The 27,818-nt window shown below is 54.4% G+C and overlaps 1 protein-coding gene across 1 annotated transcript; it reads left to right on the top strand.

Moving 5' to 3' along the window:
* Nucleotides 1-880: 880 nt before the first annotated feature.
* On the top strand, nt 881-27,111 carry Tmprss6 (transmembrane serine protease 6). The gene is given in 17 exon segments (XM_052748269.1): nt 881-1,115; nt 4,859-4,992; nt 5,848-5,915; nt 6,378-6,556; nt 6,811-6,852; nt 11,882-12,086; nt 12,745-12,881; nt 14,244-14,356; nt 14,580-14,689; nt 20,138-20,283; nt 20,631-20,729; nt 21,487-21,600; nt 22,649-22,765; nt 23,023-23,191; nt 24,170-24,441; nt 25,995-26,131; nt 26,386-27,111. Coding segments are annotated over 17 exon segments (2,436 nt in total). The 3' UTR covers nt 26,545-27,111.
* The last annotated feature ends 707 nt before the right edge of the window (nt 27,112-27,818 follow it).

The raw sequence follows: 27,818 nt of genomic DNA, 5'->3' as shown, positions 1-27,818 counted from the left end.
AGACGACAGAAGGAACTAGGAAGGGTGACCTCCCATTGTCATTTAACTATGACTTGGTAATTATAGGAGACAGCCAGAGTAGGGGGACAAAATCGGAGACACTCAGCTGCTGCTGTATGATCTTACCAGGGGGCTTAGCCTCTCTGAGCCTCATTTTGTTTTCATTTGTGTAAATTCTGGGCATTCAAACACACCAGAAAATAAGGGTAGGCAAATCCTGCAGGGCCCGAGCCATGCCCAGGACACTCAGGGTCTCACTTTCTTCATCTGCCCAATGGGTGCGAAGTCTCAAGAGGCTTACACTGAGTACTCACACAGAGAGGACTGGGGAAGAACACATGGGGACAATTGTACACATCCTGGGCAACCTGTGGATTAAATAAAGTTTTATGTAAAATGTCTCCCAAAGGGAGGGATGAAATGATCATGATCTTTCATGGCCTTCCTCAGTTCCAGGAGATTTTGGGAAGCAAGGAGAGCAAAGGCCAGTGAAACTTGCAGGGCAAGGATCTGGGTCCAGGACAGGGATGGCTCAGGGTGTCTGGGGACTGGGCTGCATACACTGACTATGTTGGACACCCCAAGGAAGGAAAAGCGTGCCCCACATGGAAGGGAAGCCACTGGGAGAGCAGCAGAAGTCTGTGTTCATGGATTCCATCTGTTTGTGGGCACTGCCTCAGGACCCACAGGGAGTCAAACCATCTAGCTCTGCAGCCTGTCCTCTGGGATGTCCCCCTCTGGATGCCACCTCTGCTCCCTGTGAGCTGTTCAGCAGCCAACCTCAGTCATCACTTGCCAGGTCCCTGCCCTTCCATGCAAAGGGCAGGGGTCCTGCCTTGCTTCTGGGCACCACTGGGTCTCAGCAAAAGCTCCCTTGCAGATGCCAAAATGTTTCTAGCTCCCCTGTTCTACCAGGATGCCCACCGCTGAGATCCCTCAAGCAGCTGATGGGCAGGGCGATGGAGGTGATGGAGAGGAAGCTGCTGATCCAGAGGGGATGTTCAAGACCCCCAAAAACACCAAGAGAAAAGGCCGGGACTATGTCCGCTTCTCGCCCATATTGCTGGCCTTGGCTGCTTTGGCCTCAGCAGGAGTCATGCTCTGGTACTTCCTAGGTAATGGATAATAAGGGCCCAGTTGGAGTGGCACCCTGGGAGGGTTCAGGGTGGATGTAGGGAGGACTGTCATGGCTGTGGGGGCGGAGGTACAGTAGGATGGACCAGGATTCTAGGTTCTTCGCTGCTTTTCTACTCCGCTGTGTTCTACCTCTTGAGTCACCCTCCCTCATGTCCCTCAAGGTGGCATACTGCTGGGCCTTTGCTAAGTCCCATGGTGTGGTCTGGTCCCTGCTTCCTTCAGCTGGGGAGGGAGGACTCTTGAGCACCCAATTCTTGGATCTGGACAAGCCAGGGTGTGTGCACATGCCATCCTTTGCCTACAGCCCTCCTGAGTTATCCCTTGGGCTCAAAGCCAACATGCTCTGCTGCAGGAGGCCCAGAAGTGCCCACGGGACCTGGTACCAATTAGTGCCTCTGCTCATTTGAGCCCCAGGTGCTCCTATGGGGAGAGGACAACTGCTTCATCACCTCTGTCTCTCCAGGGCTAAGCATGGAGAATCAAGGGGACCACTAGACAGCAGCCAAGCTTGGAACCTCTACCTCATATCTGACTTTGCCCCTTTGGCCCTGATATCATGGCCCTCAAGCAATCCATGGAGTCTCAGGAGCAGTTGGCCATACTCTGGGTCCATCCAAACCCTTCCATCCACACATTCATGTTCCTGAGTGTTATATGGGGGTGGGAGATAGCTCACCTTCAGCTCTTGGTCATGGAAGGAAGTAGAATAATAAAATTAGTCCGTGCCTGTGAAAATGGATCCCATATGATGTAGAAGACTTATTTATCTGTCCGTTCATCTGTCCAAGCATCATCCACCTATCCATCCATCCAACATCTGTTCATTAATTTATCCATCCATCGATCTATTATCTATCCATCTATCCCTCCACCATCCATTTCATCCAACAATCCATCTATCATCATCCATCCATCCATTGATCATCCGCTCATGCATTTATCTATCCAATCATCCATCCATCTACTCAACCTTTGTCCATCCAACCATTTATCTGCCTTCCATTCATCAACCATCCATCTATCCACCATCCACTCAATCATTTATCCATCAATCCATCACCTACCTGTCCATCTATCCATCAGCAACTCAACCATCTAACCATTCAATCATTCATCCATAAGTCCATTCATCATCCATAATCTAAAAATTCATCCATATATCCATCCACCATCCACCCATCTATCTATTATCCATCCATCCATTCATCCATCCATCCAATGCCAGGCACAGGGCTTCATGCCATCTGGTGATGGCTTCTGTCCTTATGATTCCACTATGGTGTCAAATACAATTATAACATACCTGTCACGACCTTGGAGGCTAAGGGCGTTGAGAAACCCCAAAAGGGACAGTTCAGCTTACTTACATGATCAGAGGCTTTCTATTAAACATTTGGATAGAATTCTTTTTGGACATATCCACCAGTAAAATTTCAGGTCTATCGACAGGACCTGGATAACTATACTCACTTGGAGCTATGCTAGGGAGATAGATCCACCTAGTCTAGCTAGCTAAGAGAGAGATGCCATGTTGAAGATCCCTGTCTTAGGGTTTCTATTGCTGTGACAAAACACCATGACCAAAAGCAACTTGGGGAGGAAAGGGTTTATTTCACCTTACACTTCCAGGTAACTGTCCATCACTGGGAATGTCAGGATAGGAACCTGGAAGCAGGAACTGAAGCAGGAGCCATGGAGGAACATTGCTTACTGGCTTGCTCTCCATGGCTTGATCAGCCTGCTTTCTTATAGCACCCGGACCACCTCCCATAGTAAGCTGAGTCCTTCCACATCAATCGTCAATTAGGAAAATGTCCCATAGGCTTGCCCACAGGCCAATCTGGTGAGAACAATTTCTCTTTCTTTCTTTCTCTCTTTCTTTCTCTCTCTCTCTCTCTCTCTCTCTCTCTCTCTCTCTCTCTCTCTCTCTCTCTCTCTCTCTTTCTCTCTTTCTTCTTACTTACTTTCTTTTGAAAGAGTTTCTCTATGTAGCCCTGGCTGTCCTGGAACTCGCTCTGTAGACCAGGCTGTAGACCAGACTGGCTTCAAACTCACAGAGATCTGCCTGCCTCTGCCTCACAGGTGCTGGGATGAAAGGCATGTGCCACCACTGCCAGACCAAGAACATTTTCTCAGTTGAGGTTCCCTCTTCCTAAATGACTCTGGCTCGTGCCAAGTTGACATAAAACTACCATCACAGTCCCCATGTCAAGCAGGGACTGTCTTATGATGACTCATGGGTTCTTCTCAGAGCTGAGCAATACAGGCAAAGAGCAGCCTTTCACCGCCAGCAGGAAGCCAGCACCCCAAATGTTGCAGGCTGGAAGGCAGTCTCATTAAGCTACTGGGTAATTAGTCTTCAGGGCTGAAAAGATAGGCTCACCCAGCAAGCATCTTTCTAACCTTTCCTCCTGTGCCCCAGTGGGGTTCTACCCGGGGCTGAAGACCCAGGGCACAGGGCCAGTGCTCTAGAACCTACCAGAAAACACCACTCTCTAAAAGGGTTCAGGGTGGAAAAAGCCCCTGGGGGAGCTGTTAGGATGACTTCTCCTACCCAGGCCAGCACTGAGTGAGGAGACAGGTGGGAGGTACACTCCATCCATCTTGGAGGGATGACGGGCCAGCCCCAAAGTGGGGCAGATAACTAGACAAGGAGTATGAATCTATCTGGGAGGCGTGCCTGGCTTCCTTGCTGCTCTGTGGGGTCTAATAGACAGACTCAGGTCTGTCTCTCTGTCTCTGTCTCTGTCTCTGTCTCTGTCTCTGTCTCTCTCTCTCTCTCAGTCTTCCTAGACCTCATCCCCTCTTGCTCTCAGAAAAGAGGTCTCAAGAGGCTGGACACCAGCCCTCCCATGAGCTCTGCCTCCCACCCTCTCTCAGAGCTGTCTAAAGCCAGATGCCAATCCCACCCACCTTCCTCACACAGTGAGGAAGCTCCTTCCTGGTCTTTTCGTCTCATCCTCCATGTCTACTTCGGGCCTCTTTTCTCACCGCAGCATTCCTAGAAGGTGTTACGTAGCTCGGAGACCCTCCGGTGAACATCTACCCTCATATACCCCGTGGAGCCAGGCTCTGCTCCACCCTCAGCCCCAGCCCTTTTAGCCTCTATCATGGTCATCACTGAATCCTGGATCCAGGTGTCCTTGGCTGCATTGGGCCAGGAGCACACAGTCTTCCCTGCCGTGACCCTGACCTTGACTTCCACCTCGGCTCTCACTTCCCCAGCATCCTCTGCCAAGGAAGATTCTCCTTTTGTCTCCACCCACTTTTCTTTGGCATCCTTAGTGGTCAAATGTCCTTTATCCCCGGTGGCTTCCACATTCGCTTGTCCGGTTCAGGTCTGTCGTCAGGCTGTCCGCCATCACTGTTGGTGTCTCTTCACCTGGATGTCCAAGGATCCCCTCAAATCCCAACTGTGCAGAACACAGCTCTCCCCAGCCACTACAGCCCCCGCTTCCCCGTGTTCATGTGCTTGCAGGCATCCATTTTGGCCATGCAGCCGCTTCCTCTACTTACCCTGCTTCCAGACTGCCCAACACAGTGGATGCTTAGCATGCACTTTGGGAATTCCCGTATAACCTGGTGGATGGGGATACGGAGTAGTAGTGCTTGGAGACACAAGACCCTGGGAATATGCTGAGGGATGAGGGATGGAGTGACAGGTAGAGAGGCAAGAGACCTTTGGACATGCTCCCTTGGTAACCCATTCCTTTCTGACCAGGGTACAAGGCAGAAGTGACCATCAGCCAGGTGTACTCTGGCAGCTTCCGGGTGCTCAACCGCCATTTCTCCCAGGACCTGGCCCGACGGGAGTCCAGTGTTTTCCGCAGTGAAACCGCCAAGGCCCAGAAGATGGTAGGGGGGGATAGGAAGGCAGGAGGGGGAAATGCGGGAGGGTGAGAGGGCAAGGGCGGGTGTGGGGGAGTCTGATGGGTTTGTCCATCATTTTGCAGGGAGTGCTTACTGGGATAGATGCTGTCCTGGGTACCATGGGAAGGGGCGGTGCTGGAGGCAGCAGGGGCATGCGCAGGATCCAACTGTCTAGAAGGAAATCTTGGTTTTGCCTCTTGCCAGGAGTGCAGCAGGGAACTTGGAACTGTGCAGCTCACATTGTCTGGGCTCTGCCCCTCACACAGTGCAATGGCTCTTGCACTAGGGACGGTGGGCTGCTACCACCCCCTTCCACTCTCAGCCAGGCACAAGACTGTTATTCCTGGGACAGGTAGAAATGCCAGAGGCACCCCTCAGCCTTGAGAGAGAGAGAGAGAGAGAGAGAGAGAGAGAGAGAGAGAGAGAGAGAGAGAGAGGACAGTTGCAGGGCTCTTCATACCCTGTCCCAGGTGTTCCCTGTTAATAGCACCTCCATTGCCCTTCAGCTGTTCCCTGCTCATGAACAGCAAGCCAGCTGAACTCCCAGAGTGGGTTGGCTATACCAGGGGTCACTGGGAGAAGGAGAGGGGGACCCAAAGTGGAGTAGGGCTTTGCAGGACATGGATGAGACTGTGGCAAGGGGAGGTGGTAGAGTGGGGTGGGGTGGGGGACGAGGTGTGAGGGTTGTGTCTGGCTTAACCTTGTGCGTGTGATCGTGGCAAGCCCTCATCCAGGGTTCCGATGCCAGGCTGGACAGAGTAAAAGACCAGGAAGGAGCTTGGGAAGCCAGCACCCATGCCACCATGAAGGGTAACCAGGGCCTTGTCTCCCTTCTCACAGCTCAAAGAGCTGATTGCCAGCACCCGCCTGGGTGCTTACTACAACTCCAGTTCCATCTACTCCTTTGGGTGAGTTGTCGCAGCTCAAATGGGCCCCGGTGAGAGCCTCCACTCTAAGGGCAGGAAGGGCTGGGTCCTATAGGCTTCTGACACAATGCCCTAATCATACTTTTCCTCAAAACTCCAAAATAAAGAAAACAAAGAACACGGGGGAACCGAGGCACAGAGCAGGGACTCAGCCTCCTGCGTGTGAACTTGGGTCTTGTCATCCAAAGATGGTGGTGTGGTGTGACAGGGTTCACACCACACCACAACTGGGGATGCCTGATGTAGGTGGGTCCAGGTCGGGGGTAGGCTTGAAAGCACGTGAACCAGGACCCAGTTCAGGACTTGGCTTGCCTGGTCATATCTGGTTCTGCCACTTACCAAATGGTCTATGACCTCCTGTGACTCGGTCTCTCCTCCTATGGGTGAGAATGGGGAGAAAGCCTAGTAGGGGGCTGCAGGTCCCTTTCACTTCTGTCTGCACAGGGAGGGATCCCTCACGTGCTTCTTCTGGTTTATCCTTGACATCCCTGAGTACCAGCGGCTGACATTGAGCCCCGAGGTGGTGCACGAGCTCCTGGTGGGTGAGCTGCTGTCCAATAGCTCGACCCTGGCTTCCTATAGGACCGAATATGAGATGGACCCCGGAGGCCTGGTGGTCCTAGGTCAGTACTGGGAGGGGAATCCTGGTATGGTTAGATCAGCAGGGCTGGGGGAGGCTACCCCCCCCCCCAGGGATGGGTGGGATGCTCAGGTGACCCCCTGTGAGCCTGGAGCCAGGACAGAGGGTGGGGGCAGGTGGCATGGGGGGCTGGCCTCGGATGCTCCTGGCTCGGCTCCTCTTGCCTGTTTTTATTTTCGGAGTTCTATTTATTTGGCTTTGCCCTTGTTTATTTGTTTGTTCATTTCCTTTTGACAGAAGCCAGCGTGAACGACATAGTCGTACTGAATTCCACGCTGGGTACGCTGCTGGGTCCTTGCTTTGGTCTCTTTCCTTTTGAATCCGAGCCTTCTTGTCTGGTCCATTGCTGGGGTGCCGAGGCTTCCACTGTGGGGGCAGGGAGCCCTGATCTAGGGACACTGGGGGATGTCACAGGGGGGCCTGGGTGAGGGCTCTGAGTAAGGCTGAGGGGTGGCGGTGGGGTCCAGGTAGGGGTGTGCTTGCATGCCTGTGTCTTGGATGTGAGTGTGAGGGGAGCTGTAGATTAGTTATGTGGAAACCTACCCCAGCTGCCTGTCACTCAACTCAACCTGCCCGCCCACCCTTTTTCCTACTGAAAGTAGAAACACTCTTACCAACCACGCTTGGTCCCTCGGTCACTCAGTGTTTAAACTGGTCTGTTGGAAGGGATGGTTCCAGCCTATTCAAGAACTCTCTCTTTACCCTTCCTGCCTCAGCTGGGCTAACCTGCCCTCCTCTCTCTGCCCAATACCACACTGTTTGATTGCTTTTCTCTCAGAGGCCCCACTGACTTCCTGCTGAACCCTGAGAAGCCGGGTGCTAGCTGGAACACCCTGTTGTGCAAGGCTAGGTGTACTGTACATGCTGTAGTCTAGGGACTATGGTGAGTTCTGGAGTTGTGCAGTGTGCTATCTAAGATAGTGTGCCCTATGACTCTGAACACAAGCCCTCAAGACTCCTCCTAAACTAGCTAGAGCATTGGTTCTCAACCTGTGGGTTGCAACCCCTTTGGGTCACATGCAATTGCAAATCAGATATCCTGCATATTAGATATTTACATTACCATTCATAACGGCAGTAAAATTATAGTTATGAAGTGGCAACAAAGAAAATTTCATGGTTGGGGGTCCTCACAACATGAGGAACTTGTACTAAAGGGTTGCAGCATTAGGAACGTTGAGAACCAGTTTCCACCTAGAGCTGAGGTAGGGGTGAGCGCCTTGATTCCTCTCAGGGAGGAAGATGGTTTAAAGTCCCAGTTACTCCTGTTCTGACCCCCTTTCCTCCTGCCCTGCTGGCCAGACATTTACTTCATTGGTAGATGGAAGCGCTAGCCTCGAAGTACAATTTCAAAAGTTAATGCCATGATTCTCATGGAGTTATGCTGAGTGGGGTCAACTATACCTTGATGAGGGATGTTGTGGAGGGTAAGAACACAGATCCTCTTTCCATCATCTGTCTATCTATGTATCTATCTATGTATCTATGTATCTATGTATCTATCTATGTATCTATCTATGTATCTATCTATCATCTGCCTATGTGCCTATCATCTAGCTATCATCCCATTTATCACCTACCTTTATCTATGTATTTATCGTCTCTGTGAATCTATCATCTATGTGTATATCTATCTTCCATCTATGCATCATCTATCCATCCATCTATCTGTCATCTGTGGCAAGTCAATCCGAAATGACACTGCACAGAGTTAGATACAAACCGGCTGCTGTCTTACCAGGCGGTGACGCTCTGACCTTGGGGTGACTTTTCCAGCGAGCCAAGATCACTCGTGGCTTAGCAGTCTCTTCATTAACACGCAGCCCTCGAGAGTCTGTGCCCAGAAGTCACAATGAATCTGGGCCAGCCCTCCCTCCTGCTCCTGCTAGCTCGATGTGGCTTGGGGCCAGGTGAGTGAGCTGCAGTTGCCGCCTGCACTGGAGGGTCTGTGAGCTAACCGTGATTTCACACTTTTAAACGACAGGAAAATGTCTATGCAAATGTGTTTTCTTTCTTGTTCTAGAAACTCCCCCAGAGCAGCCCCACTTTTGCCTCTTAACTTGAAAAGCCTTTGGCATTTCTATCTAGACTTTTCCTGTCCGACCTAGGGCAATGCCCCTCAGGCCTCCTTGATCCCTCAGGAGTTGCTGAGCACCTTAAAGAGCTCATTTCCATGAGCTGTAGGCACATTTACCAATTGAAACCAAAACATCGAGAAGTTATCCATCGATCCATTCAACAGTAAAACTTTTTAGATTTTGTTTTTGTTTGTTTGTTTGTTTGTTGAGACAAAGTCTCTCTACAGAGTTCTGGATATCCTGGAACTCGCTCTGTAGACCAGGCTATCCTTGAACTCACAGAGATCCACCTGCCTTTGCCTCCTGAATACTGGGATTAAAGGCGTGCGCCATTGCCCAGGCTTAAATTTTATTTTTAAGAAAAGGATTCCCTAGGTAGCCCAGGCAGGCTCCAAATTCTCAATCCTCCTGTCCTAGTCTTCTGGGTACTGGGATTTCAGGTGTGGGCCATGACACTGGACTTTACTTTTAAAATAACAAGCCCATTCATATCAACAAAATATTTTTATAAGAAATGAAAGTTTTTTGGTTTTTTCTTTTTTTTTTTTTGAGACAGGGTTTCTCTGTGTAGCTTTGCACCTTTCCTGGAACTCACTTTGTAGACCAGGCTGGCCTCGAACTCACAGAGATCCGCCTGGCTCTGCCTCCCGAGTGCTGGGATTAAAGGCGTGCGCCACCACCGCCCGGCTGAAATGAAAGTTTTACCTAAAACCAATTTGCTTTGAAGAATGATATTGTGACACCCGTTCATTGGTGTCAGTAATGGCTGCTCCTGTGGGTGTCTGTATTTAGTCTGCTGTGACATCACAGGTCACAGGGCTAAGGACACTCTGCTATGCTCTCCAGGAGACAAAAGCAAAAGGGTCTTAGTGTGACTATGAAAAGAGTCTGACCTTGACCCTCAGGACCACATTGAGAACTCTGTGTGGTCGGAAAGGGCTCTTGGCATAACCCTCTTTCTGCTTTATTTCCACCTTTGACGGTTTCATTTTTTTTTGTCACAGGAGATGGCTTTTGTAACATCACACAGCTGAGTGTGGTGGCACATGTGTTGACCCCAGAACTCGGGATGCTGAGGCAGGATCATAGGACTCTGAGATTAGCCTGAGCTGCAAGAGTGAGACCCTGTCAAAATGAAAATAACACCCCAAATAAGTCACCACCCTCCTCTTATCAGCTTTATGGTCATGGTCAGCAAGGTGTCAATGTCAGCTTGGTCACCCTGGGTGCCCCAGGTTACACAGTGCTGGGCCTCAGCAGCAACTACTAGCCATAACCAGCCTCCTGAGGGCAATCATTCACATTCAGGCCATGGTCTATGCCATGTCTGCTCTGATGTAAACCCTTTCATTTCTGGTCGTGGGGCTGTGCTTTCCACTTGTGTGGGTGCCCAGCAGAACCCCTGCCTTCCAGGGCACAGAAGCCAAAAGGTGGATGAGAACTTGAACCCTCTCCTTTTCAGTGCTGGGATTGAACCCAGTGATCTTGCAGGCCAGTTATGTGGTCAGAACCATATCCAGCCTGCTGGAACCCTTCAAGTAGACTGAGTCCCCCATGCCAGGCCCCTGCTTGCACTGTGACCACCTGGGCAACTGATCCCCCCAATACACACTTGGTGAGGAGCTCTGATCCCCACAGGGAGACAGACACAGAGTGTCACAGACCGGGTGCCAGCACCAGAACAGACAGACTATGAGAACTTGGTTCTGTGCAGGGGATGGAGGTGGACTGGGCTGCAAGGCAGAGGAAGGAGCCAAGTGAGGGAATCCAGGAAAGGAGGAGAAAACAGCTCTTGACTCAGTATCCAAAGCCTTCCTATAGGCCTGGCTTCAGGCACAGGCCAGGTTATCAGGTGTGAGCCCTGGGGAGCTGGGAGTTCCTTGGGTCTAGAGGGGAAGAACATCTTGGCCAGAGGAGACATGGCTTCTCAAACCATGAGCATACATCTACGAAAAGCCAGAAAGCAGAGAGGTCTCTCCCTTTCCTAGGCAAATGCCTGAGCAGCCCCTGTACCCAGGAGATCTGCATCTCACTGGAGTCTGGGTGGCCAGGGTAGGAGAGGGAGCCGAGGGACAGGCTGTAGACTCAGACCATCCCTGGACCTTGGTAGGCCAGGGATTATGGCTATTCCTGTTTGCCAGAACTCAAGAGTCACACAGTTGAGGCTTGTTGGCGCCAAGGTGACACTTCAGGGACACCCAGCTGCCTGCCCCCATCTCAGGTTCAGTCCTAGACTCCCTGAGCCTGCTGGCAGAGCACCTGGCCTCCTTGCTTCATGAAACTTCCAGGCCAGGCTTACTGGGTACTCTGGAGACAACAGCTTTGCTAGCTCTGGCGCGGCATCTGAGCTCGAGGATTAAATGAGCTTTAAGTAAATTAGATTTTTTCTAAGTGCATTTCATTTATTATACTTAATAAGGAGACGGAACGTATTCAATTAGGTTGAACGTAACAGGGAGGATATCCTGGGGTGTGGGGTCTGTGGGGTGAGATGTAAGAGGAGGTGTGAAGTCAGGGTGGCTGTGAGGTTGGCCGGGGCTGAGCCTCCAAGGAGGACAGCTGCGGGGTGACAAGCCACAGAGCTTTCTCCTCTACCTTTCTCTCCTCACGGCCACAAGGACAGTCATTGTTTTTACTCACTGCTTATGGCATTTCTGGCTCCGTGCCGAGTGCTGTCCTCAGCCTGTGGCAGCCCTGGGAGTGTGGGCCACTGTCCTCAGTGTACAGCCTGCTCACTGTCACTCCAGGGGGAGTCCATGCCAGACTGTATGGCCTAGCCCTGCTTAACCCTCTACGGCTCCCTACAGCCACAGGACCTAGAGCAGTGCTGGTCCTGATATGATCCTGGCCTGCCTCTCTCTCTACCTTGTTCTGTTGCAACGCCTGCCACCTGTGGCCAGATCTTGCAAAGCTCCCTTCAGGTCTCTCTGCTCCTGTTGTGACTCTCCTTGCCATCCATGCACCTTGGGCTGAGTCCAAGGCCTTCATCGCCTACGCTGTTTGTATCGGCGTTCATCACGGCACACAGGGCTCAGTGAGTTTGTTGAGTGAAGGAGCGAGTGCACGAGTCAGGGGCTGGACAGGGAAGCTACAGGGGAAAGAAAGGTGGGTGCCCAAGCCCGGCCCAGCCCAGCCCCTCTCCTCCCAGTCCTCCACCATGGCTGGATAAGACTCTGTGGCCATTCCCAGTCTCTCTTCCTGGCTAAGGGCTCTATCCCTCTCCACCTCAGGCTGTTACCGCTACAGCTACGTGAAGCCAGGCCAGGTCCTCCGGTTGAGGGGGCCCGACCAGCTGGCCTCTAGCTGCCTGTGGCACCTGCAGGGGCCCGAGGAGCTCATGCTCAAACTGAGGCTCGAGTGGACCCAGGTGGATTGCAGAGACCGCGTGGCCATGTACGACGCGGCTGGGCCCCTGGAGAAGAGACTCATCACTTCGTGAGTCCCTGGAGGGCTGAGGGAGACCCAGGCAGGGTCCAAGGTCACACTCCATATGCTGGGACCAGGTGCTGCAGCCTCAGGCCCGTACGGCTGCTGTGGATGGCAGTGGAGGAGGAGGCTAGAGGGTTGTTACGACAAGCGGCAGCCCCCATTCCCTTCTCAGAGCCTCAGTTTCCCTATCTGGATGTAACTAACCAGGTGTGGTAGGTGATCCCTAAGGTCCACTCTGGGAAGGCACATGGCTTATTAGAACATTCTAGAATCTGGCAGCAGCCTGTTATTCCAACCATCACTCTACTGCACCCTAGCTGTGTACCGTAAGACGGGGGTGGGGGGAGGGGTGGGGTTGCCCTTTTGAGCCTCAGTTTTTCTCATCTGTAAATGGGTATATACTCTTGCTCACCATTTGGCGAGATTGTGAGACTCCACATCTCACCCTTATATACTAGATAGAGAATATCCAAGAAATGCGGCTATTGTGCCCCTCTCTTCCAGGGTGGGCAGAAGGACCTGCAAGGCTCTTCAGGAAGAGGGACAGGTGGTGCTGAGTTGTGTCACTGTTTGCTGAGGACGTACTTTGTGCTGGGGGGACATGGTGGCGTCATCTCTGCGTCTCCTGGGTCATGCCATCTTGCGCTCTTCTCTGCTCTCCCAGGGTCTACGGGTGCAGCCGCCAGGAACCCGTGATGGAGGTGCTGGCGTCGGGCTCCGTCATGGCAGTGGTGTGGAAGAAGGGCCTGCACAGTTACTATGACCCCTTCGTGCTCTCAGTGAAGTCTGTGGCCTTCCAGGGTGAGGGTTCCCAAGGATGGAGGGGACATGGGCACCAGCCCTGGTCTCCGGTGGCGTGCCCTATGCCTTCCCTGTTGGCGATGGGATGGGTCTGGAAGCCTTCACGGTTCAGCAGTCCCCCCTCCCTTTCCTATCTCACTCCCCCTCTCTCTCCTTCACCCTCCTCCTAAGGCCAACCCATTTTTAGCAAGCTTGAGAATGTAGGGACTTGACCCTGGCAGCCCCCAGCAAAGGTGTCCTGGCAGGGCTCCCCAGGCAGGAGGTCTCCCTTGGCTCTTCCATAGCCCCACCCACCCTTCCCTGCCTCTCTCTTCCCATCCCACACCACCCTGCCGCCTGGCTGCCCTCTGGGTTAGCAGAACTAAGCCTGAGGACCCTGCCTAAGCTAGAACTCGGGGCCTCTTTAGGGTCCTCGCTGTCTATACTGCATTTCCCTGTCATGTCTGACTGCTTCTTTTCACTCTCCTGGATCAAGCCTGGCCTCTCCCACAGTGACCCGTACAGCTGGCCCTGCAGGGTGTGACAACTGGTGTTCTCTTGGGTTCTCAGGCACTATCGTGTACAGGAAAACCAAGGGTTTGGGGCTTTTAGCCCCAGGGGAAGGTGACCAGAGAACCTAAGGTCACTCCTGCTTCCACCCTCTGAGCCCCTGGCCTCTATCTGCATGACTGGGCCAACCCTCCCTCCTCTTGTCTAAATGTTATCAGTGTGTGTGTGTGTGTGTGTGTGTGTGTGTGTGTGTGTGTGTGTGTGTTGTATGTGAGTATGTATGTGGTGTGTGTATGTGTGTGTGTATGTGGTGTGTGCGTGTGTGTATGTGGGGTGTGTGTGTATGTATGTGGTGTGTGTATGTGTGTGTGTATGTGGTGTGTGTATGTGGGGTGTGTGTGTATGTATGTGGAATGTGTGTGTGTGTGAGTGTGTGTGTGTATGTGGTGTGTGTGTGTATGTGAGTGTGTCTGTGTGTATGATGCTGGGATGGACCCCAGGGCTTTGACGCATGTTAAGCAAATGCTCTAGCATGGAGTCATGCCCTCACCCTTCCTAACCTCTTTGCAGAGGGAGCAGCCTTCCCTCCACAGCTGCACTGTGAGGCCTGCTGTGAACATGTCTGGCATACTGTTAAGTGCAGTGTTCAGGTCACACAGCAAGGTCTACCTGGCCAGCAGATGGCATGCTCTATGTCCACGGCATCTGCTCACCACCGGGTGAGCACTCTTCTCCCCATTCTGTAGATGAGGAACTGAGGCACATTTACATAGTCATGTTCGGCTCCAAGTTTTGATGTTCAAGGTAGTGGAGTGCAATGAGGCGCTGTGGGAGGGACAAGGGACCCAGCCTGATAGTTGTTCTTGGATCCAGACTGCCAAGTGAACCTGACATTGGAGGGCCGACTGGATCTACAGGGCTTCCTGAGCACACCCTACTACCCCAGCTACTACTCACCCAGCACCCACTGCTCCTGGCATCTCACGGTGAGTTCCACCCCACCTGCAGCCTGCCCCCTGCCCAGAGCAATCCATGGGGCTTCGGCACCTGGGGTGGGAGGTGGTTACATCCTGTCCTGTCCAAGTGCTCACAGGCTAAGTACAAAGCCTGATGGGAGGGTGGTGGCTGTAGCTTGTTTATCTGAGGGGGTAGGTGCCCCAGCTTGGCCATACCCTATGAGACCCGTGACTAACTGCCTTCCTTTCCCAGGTACCCTCCCTGGACTACGGCTTGGCACTCTGGTTTGATGCCTATGCGCTGAGGAGGCAGAAGTACAACCTGTTATGTACTCAAGGCCAGTGGATGATCCAGAACAGGAGGTAGCCTTCTCCCCTCCCCCTCTCTCCCAGGGACCTCAAGCCCCCCCACCCCACTCCTGCCTGGCCTGGGAGATAGCAGAGGAGAGTGAGCTGAGGCTGAAGCTGACAAAGCCCACTGTGCTGACTGTCCCCACTGTCCTGACCACGCCCACTCTAGCCCAGCTTCTCCAGATGTTATCCTGAGATCCCAGTTAGAGTAAATGGTGGAGCTGCCTTGGCTTCTGTAACCATGTATCTGGCACCCTAACACGGAGCCACCAACAGGGGGAAAGGGCGCAGGGCACTTGAGAGCACACAGAGGCTCTGCTAGCCTTTCTTCCGCTCCCTGGAGGACACCATTGTCTTTGGCACTGTTGGCTTCCACAGGGACAGCGGTCCTCTGGGTGGCCCCAGGCACTTGTGTTCCCTGTGGCGTCCACCCTGTTTCCGCTCCTATCCTTGGCCTCCTTGCAAGGAAGCTTCAAGCTAAGAACATCCTCTGGGGACTTTTCAAGGGGACAGAGGGAGCTGTGATGTGAGGCATGGGAGTCGGCCAGGAGGATGAGGATGGACATTCCCCCTGGGGCCAGCAACTGAGGACCCTGCTAGGCTCCATTTGCCTGTTGGTTGGTCCCCTCCTAGATAGAGGGTGGCAGGGAGTAGTGATGCTTGCTTTTCCAATTTATCAGGACAGCGACAAGAAGGACAATAAAATGTCCACACTACAATGTGGGCCCGTGCTGTTGGGGTGACAGGCTCACTGTGACATCTAGGGAACAGAAGTATCTCCAATCACATGGAGGAGGGTGCTGTCATGGCTGCCCTTCTCCTTCACAGAGCTCCCTTAGCCACCTGCCCATGCTGAGAGTAGCTGGTCTCTCGCTTCCTCATCAGAGCCCATGGAACCCTGGCACTGGAGTTCCATGAATGAAGACGCTGTGTTTTCAGTCATGACCCCTCCCTGAGTGGAGTCTCTATCTCTGAGAGGCCAGGAGGAGAGGGGACAACCTAGGGCTTGGCACCCTCTTGCATCCTGTGCCCATGGCCATCCCATTATCTAGGCTGGCCCTGTGCCAAGTGCTGTGAGACCCAGAGCTCAGTGCTCAACATAAGCACCACCTTCACCGGGGGAACCCAGATGGGTCACCGTAAGGTTCCTCCCAATGGTCACCAGCTATAGGCAGGAAGACTGGGACTCAGAACCTGGCTCCCCGGCTTTCTTCTTGGGCAAGACTTACCTCTCCCAATCTCAGGAACTTGTCTCAGTATCCTGAGGCTTGGATGGGCTCTGAGGATGGAAAGCTGACCTAGCGTACAGCAGTCCCAGGCTCCACCCTAGTAATCCCCAATAACAATCATAAAAAGCAAAGGGCATGGGCCTGCAAGATGGCTGAGTGGGTGAAGGCACTTGCTGCCAAGCTTGAGGACCCAGGTTCAATCCCTAGAACCAACATGGTGGAAGGAAAGAGCTGACTCCCAAAAGACGTGCTTTGGCCTCCACAGACGTGCTTTGGCAAACAGGAGCGCCTTTCTACCACCACACAGAAACAAACAAAACAAAGAGCATGAAACAGACCCCTTCTGCTGAAGCCTAAATAAGATGGCGGGTGGAGAAAGTACCATGATTGCTAACTGGTGGCCCTTACTCTGCGCCAGGCAGGCATGGAAAGGGATTATGTGCATCCCACAATCTAGCAAGGAAATTATACTCAGATTATGTCTCCACCTGTCTTCTGTGGCTATAACAAAATCCTCAAGGCAGGGTAGTTTATAAAGAACAGAGGTTTGCTTGGCTCATGCTTAGGAAGGCTGAAGTCTAAGAACATGGCGTCAGAATCTGTTTGGCTTTCTGCTGAGTCATCATAACACGGCAGAGGGTCACGTGATGAGGCAGGGTCAAACTGGCTTGCACGACAGCACCACTCTTGAGACCACCCATCAGTACTTCTTATTCCTTTACCTGTTGATTTATGATGAGATTAATGCATTCGCCAAGTGCAGCCCTTGACCCGATCACGTCCCCAAATGTCCTCCCTCCAAACCGGGTTTCCAACTGTAAATTTCAGGGACTTGCCCAGAGCCTGACAGCAAAGAGGAGCCTGAGGCCCAGAGGATGAGTCATTTGCCAAAAGCCCCCGTGGCTTGTGACATCATCACTGAACTCAGGCAGCTGTCTCTCAGGGGAGCCATTCCCAGCCAGGACACCCGCCTGCTGGTGGGAGGGGATGCCATCTCTATGGCTCTAACTGGTTCCTCTGAGAGCAGCTGGGAAAGTCCCACCTCACCTCAGCCCCTCACTGGGGATGAGGGGTCCTCCCAGTGGAGAATGATCTCCTTGTCCCATGCCATGCCTGGTGGAAGGCAAGGCATGATGGGAACAACACAGCAGAGCCTGGGGCCCAGTCTCTGGTTCCTGTGGGCTGATAAAGACATGTCAATGCTGGGAAATCCTCTGAACAGTGTGTCTTGGAAAATCTACTGTGTGGGTGGCAGAGGCCTGAGAGGCGGAGGAGGGGAGAGGGAGACCAGGTCCTTTGGCCCAGCCATTGAGGGGTACAGTTGAGAGGGTGGCTGAACCCCTGTCCCCAGGTGCCAGTCTAGTGACAGGGGGCCCTCCCACTGGCTGGGCACCCTTGGCCCCCACCCCATCCACTGCTTTCTCCCAGTTCTTCCGGATGCCCTTATGCCCTGACAGGATCCTCCAGTGGCCTGCAGGTGGTGGGGAATCTGGTCCTTGTAAGATCCGGGCTGCCGGCTGCTGGATTTCGCAGAACCTCCTCACTGGGTGCTACCGCGGTGACGACTTCCCCCTTTCCAGGAACCTACCCTCACTTCCTCTCCTGTGATGTCACTCTCCTGTGACCTGCCTGACCCTTTCCGCTAGCTAGCTTCCAGCCAAGAGATAAGGCAGAACCCGCTCCAGAGGCCCATGGCAGCCCCCTGTGGCTTGGCCTGGCTCTAGGTGTCTAGGTGTCCCTTCTGCATTCCCGTGGCCCTGTGGCCAGGGCCACGTGCTATCTGTCACTTTGTGTCAGGTGCCACTCCTCCCCAAAACCATTTTTCCAGGTCCTCTCAGAAATGTCTGCAAGGAGGTGGGGGCGGGGGGATGGCTGTCATTTGACGACAGTGCCTGTCATTTGACGACAGTGCCGCCACCGCACACACTGAGGCCTGTTTGCTTCCCCCAGTTACACAGCTTCTCGGGGACAAAGTTAAGTTGACCTCAGCTGTGCAGTGCTAGTCAAACGCCCCGGCCACCCCAGAGCAGGCCACTGTCCCTTCCTCAATGCCGTCCCTCCACCCTCCTTCCTTCAGCTTGGCCTTAGTAGAGGGCGTGTGCGAGGTGAGGCCTGGCCCCGCCTCCCCCCTTTCCTCTTGGCCATGTTTCTGCCCATCCACCCAGCATCTCTCCAGCTCCTCTGTGGGGAGCTGCTGATGTGTCAGATTGACAGGGTACTCACTGAGCATCCTGAGGGAACGGTGCTCCCCGAACTCAGAGGAATGAGACGGCAAGGCAGGCCACACAGGCCCCAGCACCTTCTGACTCGGCACATGAGGAATGAAGGGCCAGAAACTCAGAGGGCCATGCACTGAATCTTAAATTTGTTCAGGGATGCTCCTAGCTCCCCTGCTCACTTCCTGGAGCCCTTCCTAAGGACGGCAGTCCGTAATAACTATGCTATCATGAGTGTAACACAAGTTTATATATATATATAATATATATAACCCCCCTCTCCAAGACACAATGGGGTTTCCCTTCGCTTGGAAGGGGCTGGGCTTGCTCCAGGACGCCCCCTGGTGGTACTCATCTCTGTTAAGAGATACTGGGCTCTGGCCCTCCCCTCTCTGGAGACCTCTTTACTTCTTGACGACGCAGGCCAGCATCCTTGCTTATTTATGCAGGTTAAATGCCTGTGTCAGGAGTTAAACCTGAGAAGTTCAGAAATGTGTTCTTCACCAGCTCCCCCTCAGTTACTCACAGTAACCTGTGATCGGAAAATGCTTCAGTGGAAAATTCTAGAAGCGAATCTGTTTCATTAGCTACTGCTCTCTTTCGGAGCCTGATTGACAAAGAGAGACTTAATTTCGGCGCGTGTAATCGGCAGAGCATAGTACAGGTAGTATTTGGCACTGCCTGGCATTTCTGGTGTCCATGGGTCTGACCGTGTGGCCCAGGCTGGTCTTGAACTTGCCATTTTCTCACCTGGGCCTGGTCAATGCTGGGCTGACAGGTGTGTGCCTCCCAGCTCAGGAGCAGGTACAGCTTACAAGGCAGGAGGAGTCTGAATTTTGTGAGGGGGCTGTCCTCTGAGGATCACAATCTAGGATTCTATCTCTTTGTCCATAAGAACCGATGTTTCCTTGAAGAAAAGGGGGGCGGGGGCAGGGGAGGAGGGAACGCACAAAGGGCTAGGCTGGCTAGGAGCACCCCCTGGTGGTGATCTTTTCTATGAAAAGCAGCTGTGTTCTGGTACTCTCAAAATGCTCCTTTTCAGGACTCCGTAATTTGCTTTGAAATGATGGGGCACCCCAACATTTAGTGACATGAATGTAGGACCTCCAAATTTTTTGAAAATTTAATAACTGGTTTAATAGTCTGGGACTGGCACCCTCACCTCCCTATCTGCCGTCAGTTATGGGGTAAATCACCTTTCTTGAAAACTCTGCTGTGGTGGTGTGAGGAGAATGAGGGAGGAAGGGTCCATTAGAGAGATGCTATAAAGGTGACTTTTAGGCTCCCAGGGGTCTCTGGACTGCACTGAGAACTATAGTGGGTGTGAGGTCACAGATACACCGGAAGCCGGAGTCTGGCCAGGAGCCTGGTGGTGACGGTCAGAGGTTTGGGCGCTCGGTCTCCGGACCTCCTCCCGCAGTGAGCTGGGTTGGAGGGGCCTGGATTCTCGGTCCACCTTGTACTGCTCCTCAGTCATCTCTATCCATGGGCTGAGTAGGCCTGCCTGCCTGGTCTGTCGGCTGGCCGACTGTCCGTAAACAAGAAGGCCACACCCCTGTGTTTGGTGGTGGGGTATGGACAATGGGCCGGCTGAGGTCCTCTGCCTCGGCAGACACATGGAAGCCTTTTGTAGATCCGAGGTTGGCAGGAATGCTTGTTTTCCTTATGGAACAAGGAAGGAAAGTGAGACCTGGAGGAGGCCACCAACTTGCTGGATTTTCAGAGCTATGGGTGACTGGGGCGAGAATCTGGGCTGAATTTTATCCCACAGGCAATGGGGAGCCATTGCAGGTTTTTGAGCAGGGAAGTGACATAAACAAGCTCCTTTCTAGAAGATGACTCTAGGGCTGAGCAGCCACCCACCCAGAGGAAAATCAAGATAGAGGGGGTGTGGGTGGGGCCCATTGCTTCTGGCTGCCTGGTCCTTATCCTGTCTGTGCATAGGGACCTAGGCTGTTCCTTCTCTTGGCTGGGAAACCAGTCCATGTGTCTGAGTCATTCCTGGTCGCTCCTAGGCTGTGTGGCTTCCGCACCCTGCAGCCATATGCGGAGAGGATTCCCATGGTGGCCTCGGCTGGTGTCACCATCAACTTCACCTCCCAGATCTCCCTTACGGGCCCTGGTGTGCAAGTGTATTACAGCTTGTACAACCAGTCAGACCGTGAGTACAATGGAGGCAGGGGACGGGGAGGGGGAGTGACAGACTGAGGGGGCTGCCACGCTCCTTTGCTGTCCCTAGATGTGCACAAATATTTATGAGGCTAGACCACAGTGAGGGTGCTGTGTGTATGTGTGTGCACACATGCATGTGCATGCACCGGGTAGGCAGTTCCACGTATCCCTTTGTGTGTGTTGCCTGGGTGTGGTTTTGCATGGGCCATGGACACAGGCACTGGAGCAGGTGTATGGATAGCTGATCACGTGTGTGTAAGGATATAGATTCATGTATTTCATGTCATGTGCCCTAATGGTGCCCTTCTGCTTCCATGGCCTCCTGTGGGTCCCCAGCCTGCCCTGGAGAGTTCCTCTGCTCTGTGAATGGACTGTGTGTCCCTGCCTGTGACGGGGTCAAGGACTGCCCCAATGGCCTGGATGAGAGGAACTGCGGTGAGCGGTCTGTCACTATCCCTCCTCTCTCCTCACTTCCTGCATCGATCTTAGTTTACCCCAGGACTAGGCCCCCTGACGAGTACCCAAGAAGCCAGGGTTCTTGTACTATGTCAGGATGGCAAGATGGAGGCAGCGTGGGAAACCAGCCTCCCCAGAGCCAACTCCCAAGGTAGTGTCTGGGACAAGCTGTGCCCCTCAGCTCAGATTTCTCCCTTCATCACAGGCAAATACACTAGTTACCTGCCCTAGCTGGTCTTCTGAAACAAAACAAAACAAAACAAAACAAAACCAAGAGGGGGATGTCAGAACCAGGTAGGGATGGTCGGTGGGCTGGGACTGTCGGGGAACAGGATCCAGGGTAGGAATCCTGTATCTCTCTCCTTGAACAGGGCCCTCATTCCTCCTGCCTCAGGCAGGAACTGGTAATCCCCAGACTAGGGCTTTCGGGCATAGTTCTGAGCAAATGCCAGCTTCTGGCCCCTAGACCCATCATCCAGGCATCGGAGCACTAAAGCATCTGGGCAGTGATGCTCCACACTTACCTTGTCAGTTCTTAATCTGCGAGGAGAGACCCTGAATGTCTGGGAACCTCGGACACATCCTTCCTGTCTCTTCCCACCATTGAGATGGGGCTTGCCAGGATTGCTATGAGGATTTGTGATGGTGGACACGTGACACAGGGAGCCTCTGCTGCCACTGTAGAGCCCCAGCCGGGCCCTCCTGGCCCCACAGCCACTGTCCTCTCTACCCACAGTCTGCAGAGCCATGTTCCAGTGCCAAGAGGACAGCACGTGCATCTCACTGCCTCGAGTCTGCGACCGGAAGCCCGACTGTCTCAATGGCAGTGATGAAGAGCAGTGCCAAGAAGGTAGGGGGACCCTGCCCCGGGGTCTCCAAGGAGATCAAAGGGGGTCCCAGCCACACCTTCTACTACAAAGGTCTCTGTCTTCTTGTTCAAATACCGGCAACCCACTGTGCCAACGTCCGCATGTTCAGCTGTCGACTCAGAGGTCTATCCATCCATTCATTCATTCACCCAACCATCTGACATCCAGCCAGCCATCCACCCACCCATTTCTCACTCGTCAGCCTCCCTTCCATCTCTGCTTCTGAACCGCCCTTTCTGTCCACTGTTTCACACAAGCGCATGTTCATCCGTCGATCCACTGACGACGGTGATCCATCTCTCTGTATACACAACTACCTGTCTAGGAGTCCATTGTTCCCTCCATCCGGCCAGCCAGGCTGCTAGCCAGCTAGTCAGCCATCCACCCACCCATCCAACCGACAAACCAGCTGACCCTGACCGGCAGGCTGTCAAGTGATGGGCAGTGGGGGGGTAGAAATAAGATGACAACGATGTGCCCTTCGAGGGGTTACCTCTTAGTAAGAGGACATGTGACAGGCGACCCAAAGCCTTTGGGACACCATGTGCAGTATATTGTGGGAAGGCTGGGGGCCTGGGAAGCTTTTTAGGTATATGCTTTTAGTTGGGTCTTGCAGAGAGCTGGAATTTAACCAGGCTGGAGGGAAGGAAGCAAGGACAGGTGCAGAGGTGGCACTGGGGTGTCCGTTACAACAAAGAGCAGGTGGCGATCTTCACTGTTGGGGAAACATGGCCCTGCTCTTGGGTCTCTAGTCTGATGGGAGAAGCACGGTTTTGCCTTCAGGGGCCTCATGGGACTGTGAGGCCAAGCAGCTCTAGTCTGAGAGAGGAGGGAACAATGGGGCCAGGCTGAATGTGGGTGGGAGGAGATCCCAGAGGAGATTGGGGGAAGCTTTCCTTGTGATGGAGACTCCCCCCTAGTCTCCTGGCCTCTCCTGGTGCCATTTTTTTTTCCGGGTCTCACTTTGGAAGACTCCCTTGGGGCTCAGAGACCCACCTTTGGTGGCCTGCCTGGTCCCCTCCATCCCAGGAGTGCCCTGTGGGACATTCACCTTCCAGTGTGAGGACCGGAGCTGTGTGAAGAAGCCCAACCCAGAGTGTGACGGGCACTTGGACTGTAGTGATGGTTCTGACGAGCACCATTGCGGTGAGCCTGCCAGCTACAGCTGTGTGTGAAGACCTGGGGTGTGGGGGCAGGAATCCCCTGGGGGACACAGGAGGGGAGTGTCGCCGTGTCCTGTCTGTGCCTCTCTGTCTCTATCACCTTTTCCTGGGCCTGTCTCTCCGTTCCCCTCCATGTCTCTCCATCACTTTCCTTTGTTTTCTGTCTCCATTTCTCACTACCCTTTCTTCCTCCCCTCCTCCTCCTTCTCTGTCTGCCCCCTGGCCCTCTCCCACCCCCAGACTGTGGCCTCCAGGGCCCCTCCAGCCGCATTGTGGGCGGGTCCGTGTCCTCCGAGGGTGAGTGGCCATGGCAGGCCAGCCTCCAGATTCGGGGTCGACACATCTGTGGGGGGGCTCTCATCGCTGACCGCTGGGTCATAACAGCCGCCCACTGCTTCCAGGAAGACAGGTGAGGGGGCGACAGAGGGCCTGGAGGGGGGCATAGGGAAGGCCACGGGGGGTACAGTGTGTGCAAACTGGACTCAGAGGAGAGGGTAGAGAAGAGCCCCAGACTGGCTGCCATGACATGTGGGATCTGGTCTTCTGGCACTCCCACCCCACAACCCCCAAACATGCTGTGTGTTGCTAGGCTTCTTGTTCAGCCTTTCTGAGCTCCACTGGCGTTCACTCTTTCCAACAACTGCTCCTCCTCCATGCCAGGGGCTGGGCTGGACATCAGGGAGAGAGTGGAGGACACAACTGCCCGAGCTGCTCACAGCCATAACCCTACCGTAATTTGAACTGTGACAGACAGGGGGTGGTGGGTGGGACCAGGGAAGCTCTCAGGGAACATCTCACTGGCCCCCAAACCTCTTTCCCTGGTGAGCCAAACCCCTTCCAGTCCTAACCAGATCTGAGCCCCAAACCCCTCAGGCCCCTCCCGCAGAAGCCAACTGTCCTGTGTCTTCTGTTGGCTTCTGGGGACCTGTTTGTCTTCCCCAGGCACACTCTGCCCTGCCCACCTGCTCTTCTTACCTCTCTGCCAATTTCTTCACCAAGTCGTGTTACCCCTCCCCCCCCCAACACCCTCATCCCAGAGTCTACAAAGTGGGCACAAACAGAGAAACGCTGCCCCAGGCCTGGCACCGGGCTCCTCTTATGCGTCTCATAGTCTCCTAAGAACATAGAAGCAGAGAATGTTCCCATTTCACAGATGGTAGGGCTGAGGCCTAGAGAAGGTCAGGCTCCGCTAGGAGGGATGAGGCTGGGGGTGGAGCTCAGTCAGCAGCACTGTACATCAGCCAGGGGTTTGAGAGATGAAATGAGAGACCGTGTAGAGGGAGACAGGGTCCCCTGCCCCAGTGGGAAAGCTGGCTGTTGCCGACTGGGTCTCTGGATAGGAGACTAAGCAGCTGGGCTATGATGCCTTCCCCTGCCTCCCACCCAGCATGGCCTCCCCGAGGCTGTGGACTGTGTTCCTGGGCAAGGTGCGGCAGAACTCACGCTGGCCAGGCGAGGTGTCCTTCAAGGTGAGCCGCCTGTTCCTACACCCGTATCACGAGGAGGACAGCCACGACTATGACGTAGCCCTGCTGCAGCTGGACCACCCTGTGGTATACTCGGCCACCGTGCGCCCCGTCTGCCTGCCTGCACGCTCTCATTTCTTCGAGTCGGGCCAGCAGTGCTGGATCACAGGCTGGGGAGCCCTGCGAGAGGGTGGTAAGCAGGGGCAGGCAGCGGGATCTGGGATATCAGGTGCGGGCTTGGAGGAGGGCCCTCCAGCTTTGGGATCAGTGGAACTGAACTTCATAAGATAAAATCTGTAAGAGGGCCTGTGGCTCCTGCTCCTGCCCTCCTTTGCTTTGGAAGGCATTGAAGAACTTAAGTAGGGGGCATAGGGGATAGGCAGGAATGTCCCAGCTTGGCTGTATGAACCTTGGGGGAAGGGTGGGGGTTGGATGGGCCTCTTCATTATTGCAGACTAGATTGAGGGGAAAATGTCAGGTAAGCCACTCAGCCTTAGGGGTGGGCACTATGGCCCCCTTTTGTTGATGAGAAAGCTGAGGCTGAGTCCCTTAGTTACTGAAAGCCACCCAGTCAAGAGATCTTGGTAGGGACTTGGATCTAGGACTGCCCTCTCTCTAGGGCCCCGAGTTTACCTGCTTCTGCTGCTAGAGAGGGTATTCTCCCCTCCTGGCCTTAACTGACAGGAGCTGCCATCTCTAGAGGCGGCCCCTCGGTTCTGCAAACTCTGGCTTGGCTGGCTTAACCGCAGACTAGACTGCCACCTTGGCACGCGGGGATTTACCACCCGGAAGTAGGGGCCGGTGTGGTGTGGTGCTGGGCATTGAACAAGGGCCTCGCGTGTGCCAAGACAGCTGCTCCACCACCCAGCCACACCCCGACCTCTGCAGGGATAGCTTAAAGATGGGCACACTGAGGCTCAGAAAGGTGACTTGGCGGGGATGGCAGAGACAAAGCAAGGGTTCCTCACTTGGCCGCTCGCTCAGCTACACACATGTGAGCACCTACTATGTGTCAAGCATGGAAGCAGACAAGGGGGAATGAAGATGAGCACACTCTTACGGTATGAGCTACCACAGACAGGAACAGGAAACGGCCTGGGAAAGCACCTGCCCGGCCTGGCCAGGAAAGCACCAGAGGACGGGTCTCCACTGAGGCTCGGGTGACCATGAGTTATTCCTGGGAACAGATGTTTATGGTGAAGGCACAGGCGTCAGGTAGAAAGGCCTGAGAATATCAGCAGCTACCAGCTAGAGGGGAGTCAGGGCAGGCGTGTCAAGGGGAGGGCCTTAGAACTGGTGGGCCTTGAAGGCCACCCCAGGACTCATGGGTGAGGAGTCCTCCCCACCTACATCTTAGAACCAAAGGGGCTTCAAAACCCCAATGTGTGGTCCAGCACCAGATTGGTGGATTACTATCCCGTAGTTCTCCGGACAAGATCTGGGCTGGGCAGCGAGGGCCACTAAGGAGTTAGGAGTACAGTGAGGGGCATCACGTGTATTCGACAGCATCCCCTTGGGGCTACCATAGAGGGGGTCCGCCTGAGCCTGGAAGCCCTTCAGAGGAAGGGGGTAGGGGATATGCTCTAACAGGCCTTTCCAGGGGTAGAGATGAGGCCTCTGTCATCACGAGCCATGCAGAGGAGTCAGCAGTAAGAGGGCGGAGCGGGAAAGACTCCTGGGAGGTGAGGATGACCCCAGGAGGAGCAGACTCCTAGCCCCTTCTCTTTGCTGCTGCCCTCCCTGCAGGTCCCAGCAGCAGCACCCTGCAGAAGGTGGACGTGCAGCTGGTCCCTCAAGACCTGTGCAATGAGGCCTACCGCTACCAGGTGACCCCGCGCATGCTCTGTGCTGGCTACCGCAAGGGCAAGAAGGACGCCTGCCAGGTAACTACCTGTGGGGGTGTGGGCTCTGTAAGGGAAGATGACTGCCCCCACTTTACAGACGAGGAGCCCTGAGGCCTTCAGAGGCGGAGGGGCTGCTGGTGGCGGATGACGCACATAGCAGACCTTGGTTGGGGTGGGAGGTCTTTGGCTCTGCTCCTTGCTATCCTGAGACCTTGGTCCTGGGAGTCATCTAGAGGAGCACTGAAGGGAAGCCCTCTCCCTAAAGCAGTCATGTCTCCCCACTCCTCTTTTAGGGTGACTCTGGAGGTCCCCTGGTTTGCAGGGAGCCCAGCGGCCGCTGGTTCCTGGCAGGGTTGGTTAGCTGGGGCCTGGGCTGTGGCCGACCCAACTTCTTCGGAGTCTACACTCGTGTTACGCGTGTGATCCACTGGATCCAGCAGGTGCTGACCTGAGCGGCTGTTCTGCAGAGCTGGAACGGCCTCCGGCCCAGGTTCAGGGCACCCACCCAGCCAGGGCACAAGTATTCTGGGGCGAGTGGCCCGAGAAGGGATGTCAGCTGGTGGTCGGTCCCCGTCTGTCTCCTGAGGTTCAGGAGTCAGCCCCAGTTCGGCTTTACCTAGCCCTTCTCACCCCAGTTCTTTCCTCTCTCTCCTCCCTCGACCACTGTTTTGGGGGTGGGGTCTGGTGGCAATTATGCTGGCTCCCAGTCTCTGCAGGGAAGTGAGATTCCTTCCCCACGCAGAAGCCACTTGGAGGGAACCGGCTAGAGAGCAGATTCCAGCCTCGGAGCCCCACTTCTGCCCCCCTGCCCCGGGTACCTTGGATGGGTGGGAAGAAGGTGCCTCTACCCAGGGGAACCCTCAGAGCCTGGGAGACTGCCAAGTGGGCCACACTGTAAGCCAAACCACAGGGCAGCGCCAGCTGCAGGTGCCTCCTGCAGTTCTGCCTGCTCCAGGGCCCTCCCTGCCATTCACTGGAGGCCCACTGTCTGTTCTGAAAATAAAGTACTTGACCAAGCCCTGCTGCTTGCTGTCTGAGTGGCCCCACACCTCGTCACCTGTCACTGAACAACAGATCGGCCGCAGAGGCCACCGTGGAGAGCCACGGGAGCTGGGACTCAAAGGCAGGTGAGGGCTTTCTGGAGGAAAGGAAAGGGCAAAGGGCATATTGTCACAGATAGCCGGGCACACAAGGAACCAGCAAGCTGGGTACAGCAAGAACAGAGCAGGGGCAGAGAGAGAGAGAGAGAGAGAGAGAGAGAGAGAGAGAGAGAGAGAGAGAGAGAGAGAGAGAGAGAGAGAGAGAGAGAGAGAGAGAGAGAGAGAAGCACTTCAGGGGGATGCAGGGAGGTGAGACCCAAGAATGAGCAGCGGATTTGACCCCGGGGGCTATGGGAGCCACGGCAGGCTGGAGAGCAGAGTCGCTTCGCGTTTTACAGCCAGCACCCACATCATGTTGGGGGAGCTGGAGGCAGGTGAAGGGAGATGAAGTCCAGGGAGGAGAAGACAGAGATGGTTGGAGCAAGCGACGGGGGATGGGGATGAGCTGGAAGATTCAGGACGCAGGGGCGCCCCCTGGAGGCAGCAGTGGTAAGTGTCCCGTGCACAGAGCTCTGGAACTGACTAGTAGGAGGAGTGAAGGGGCCAAGGCTGACCATGAAGCAGTAGGAGACACTGGATCCTGCTAGGAAGGGATGGGGCCAGGCAGTTAGCGAGGCACCTGTGGA

Source organism: Peromyscus californicus, unplaced genomic scaffold (assembly GCF_007827085.1).
Source record: "Peromyscus californicus insignis strain IS unplaced genomic scaffold, ASM782708v3 Scaffold_20__1_contigs__length_68692818, whole genome shotgun sequence".
NCBI lineage: Eukaryota > Metazoa > Chordata > Mammalia > Rodentia > Cricetidae > Peromyscus > Peromyscus californicus.
This window is presented reverse-complemented; position numbering and strand designations above follow the sequence as displayed.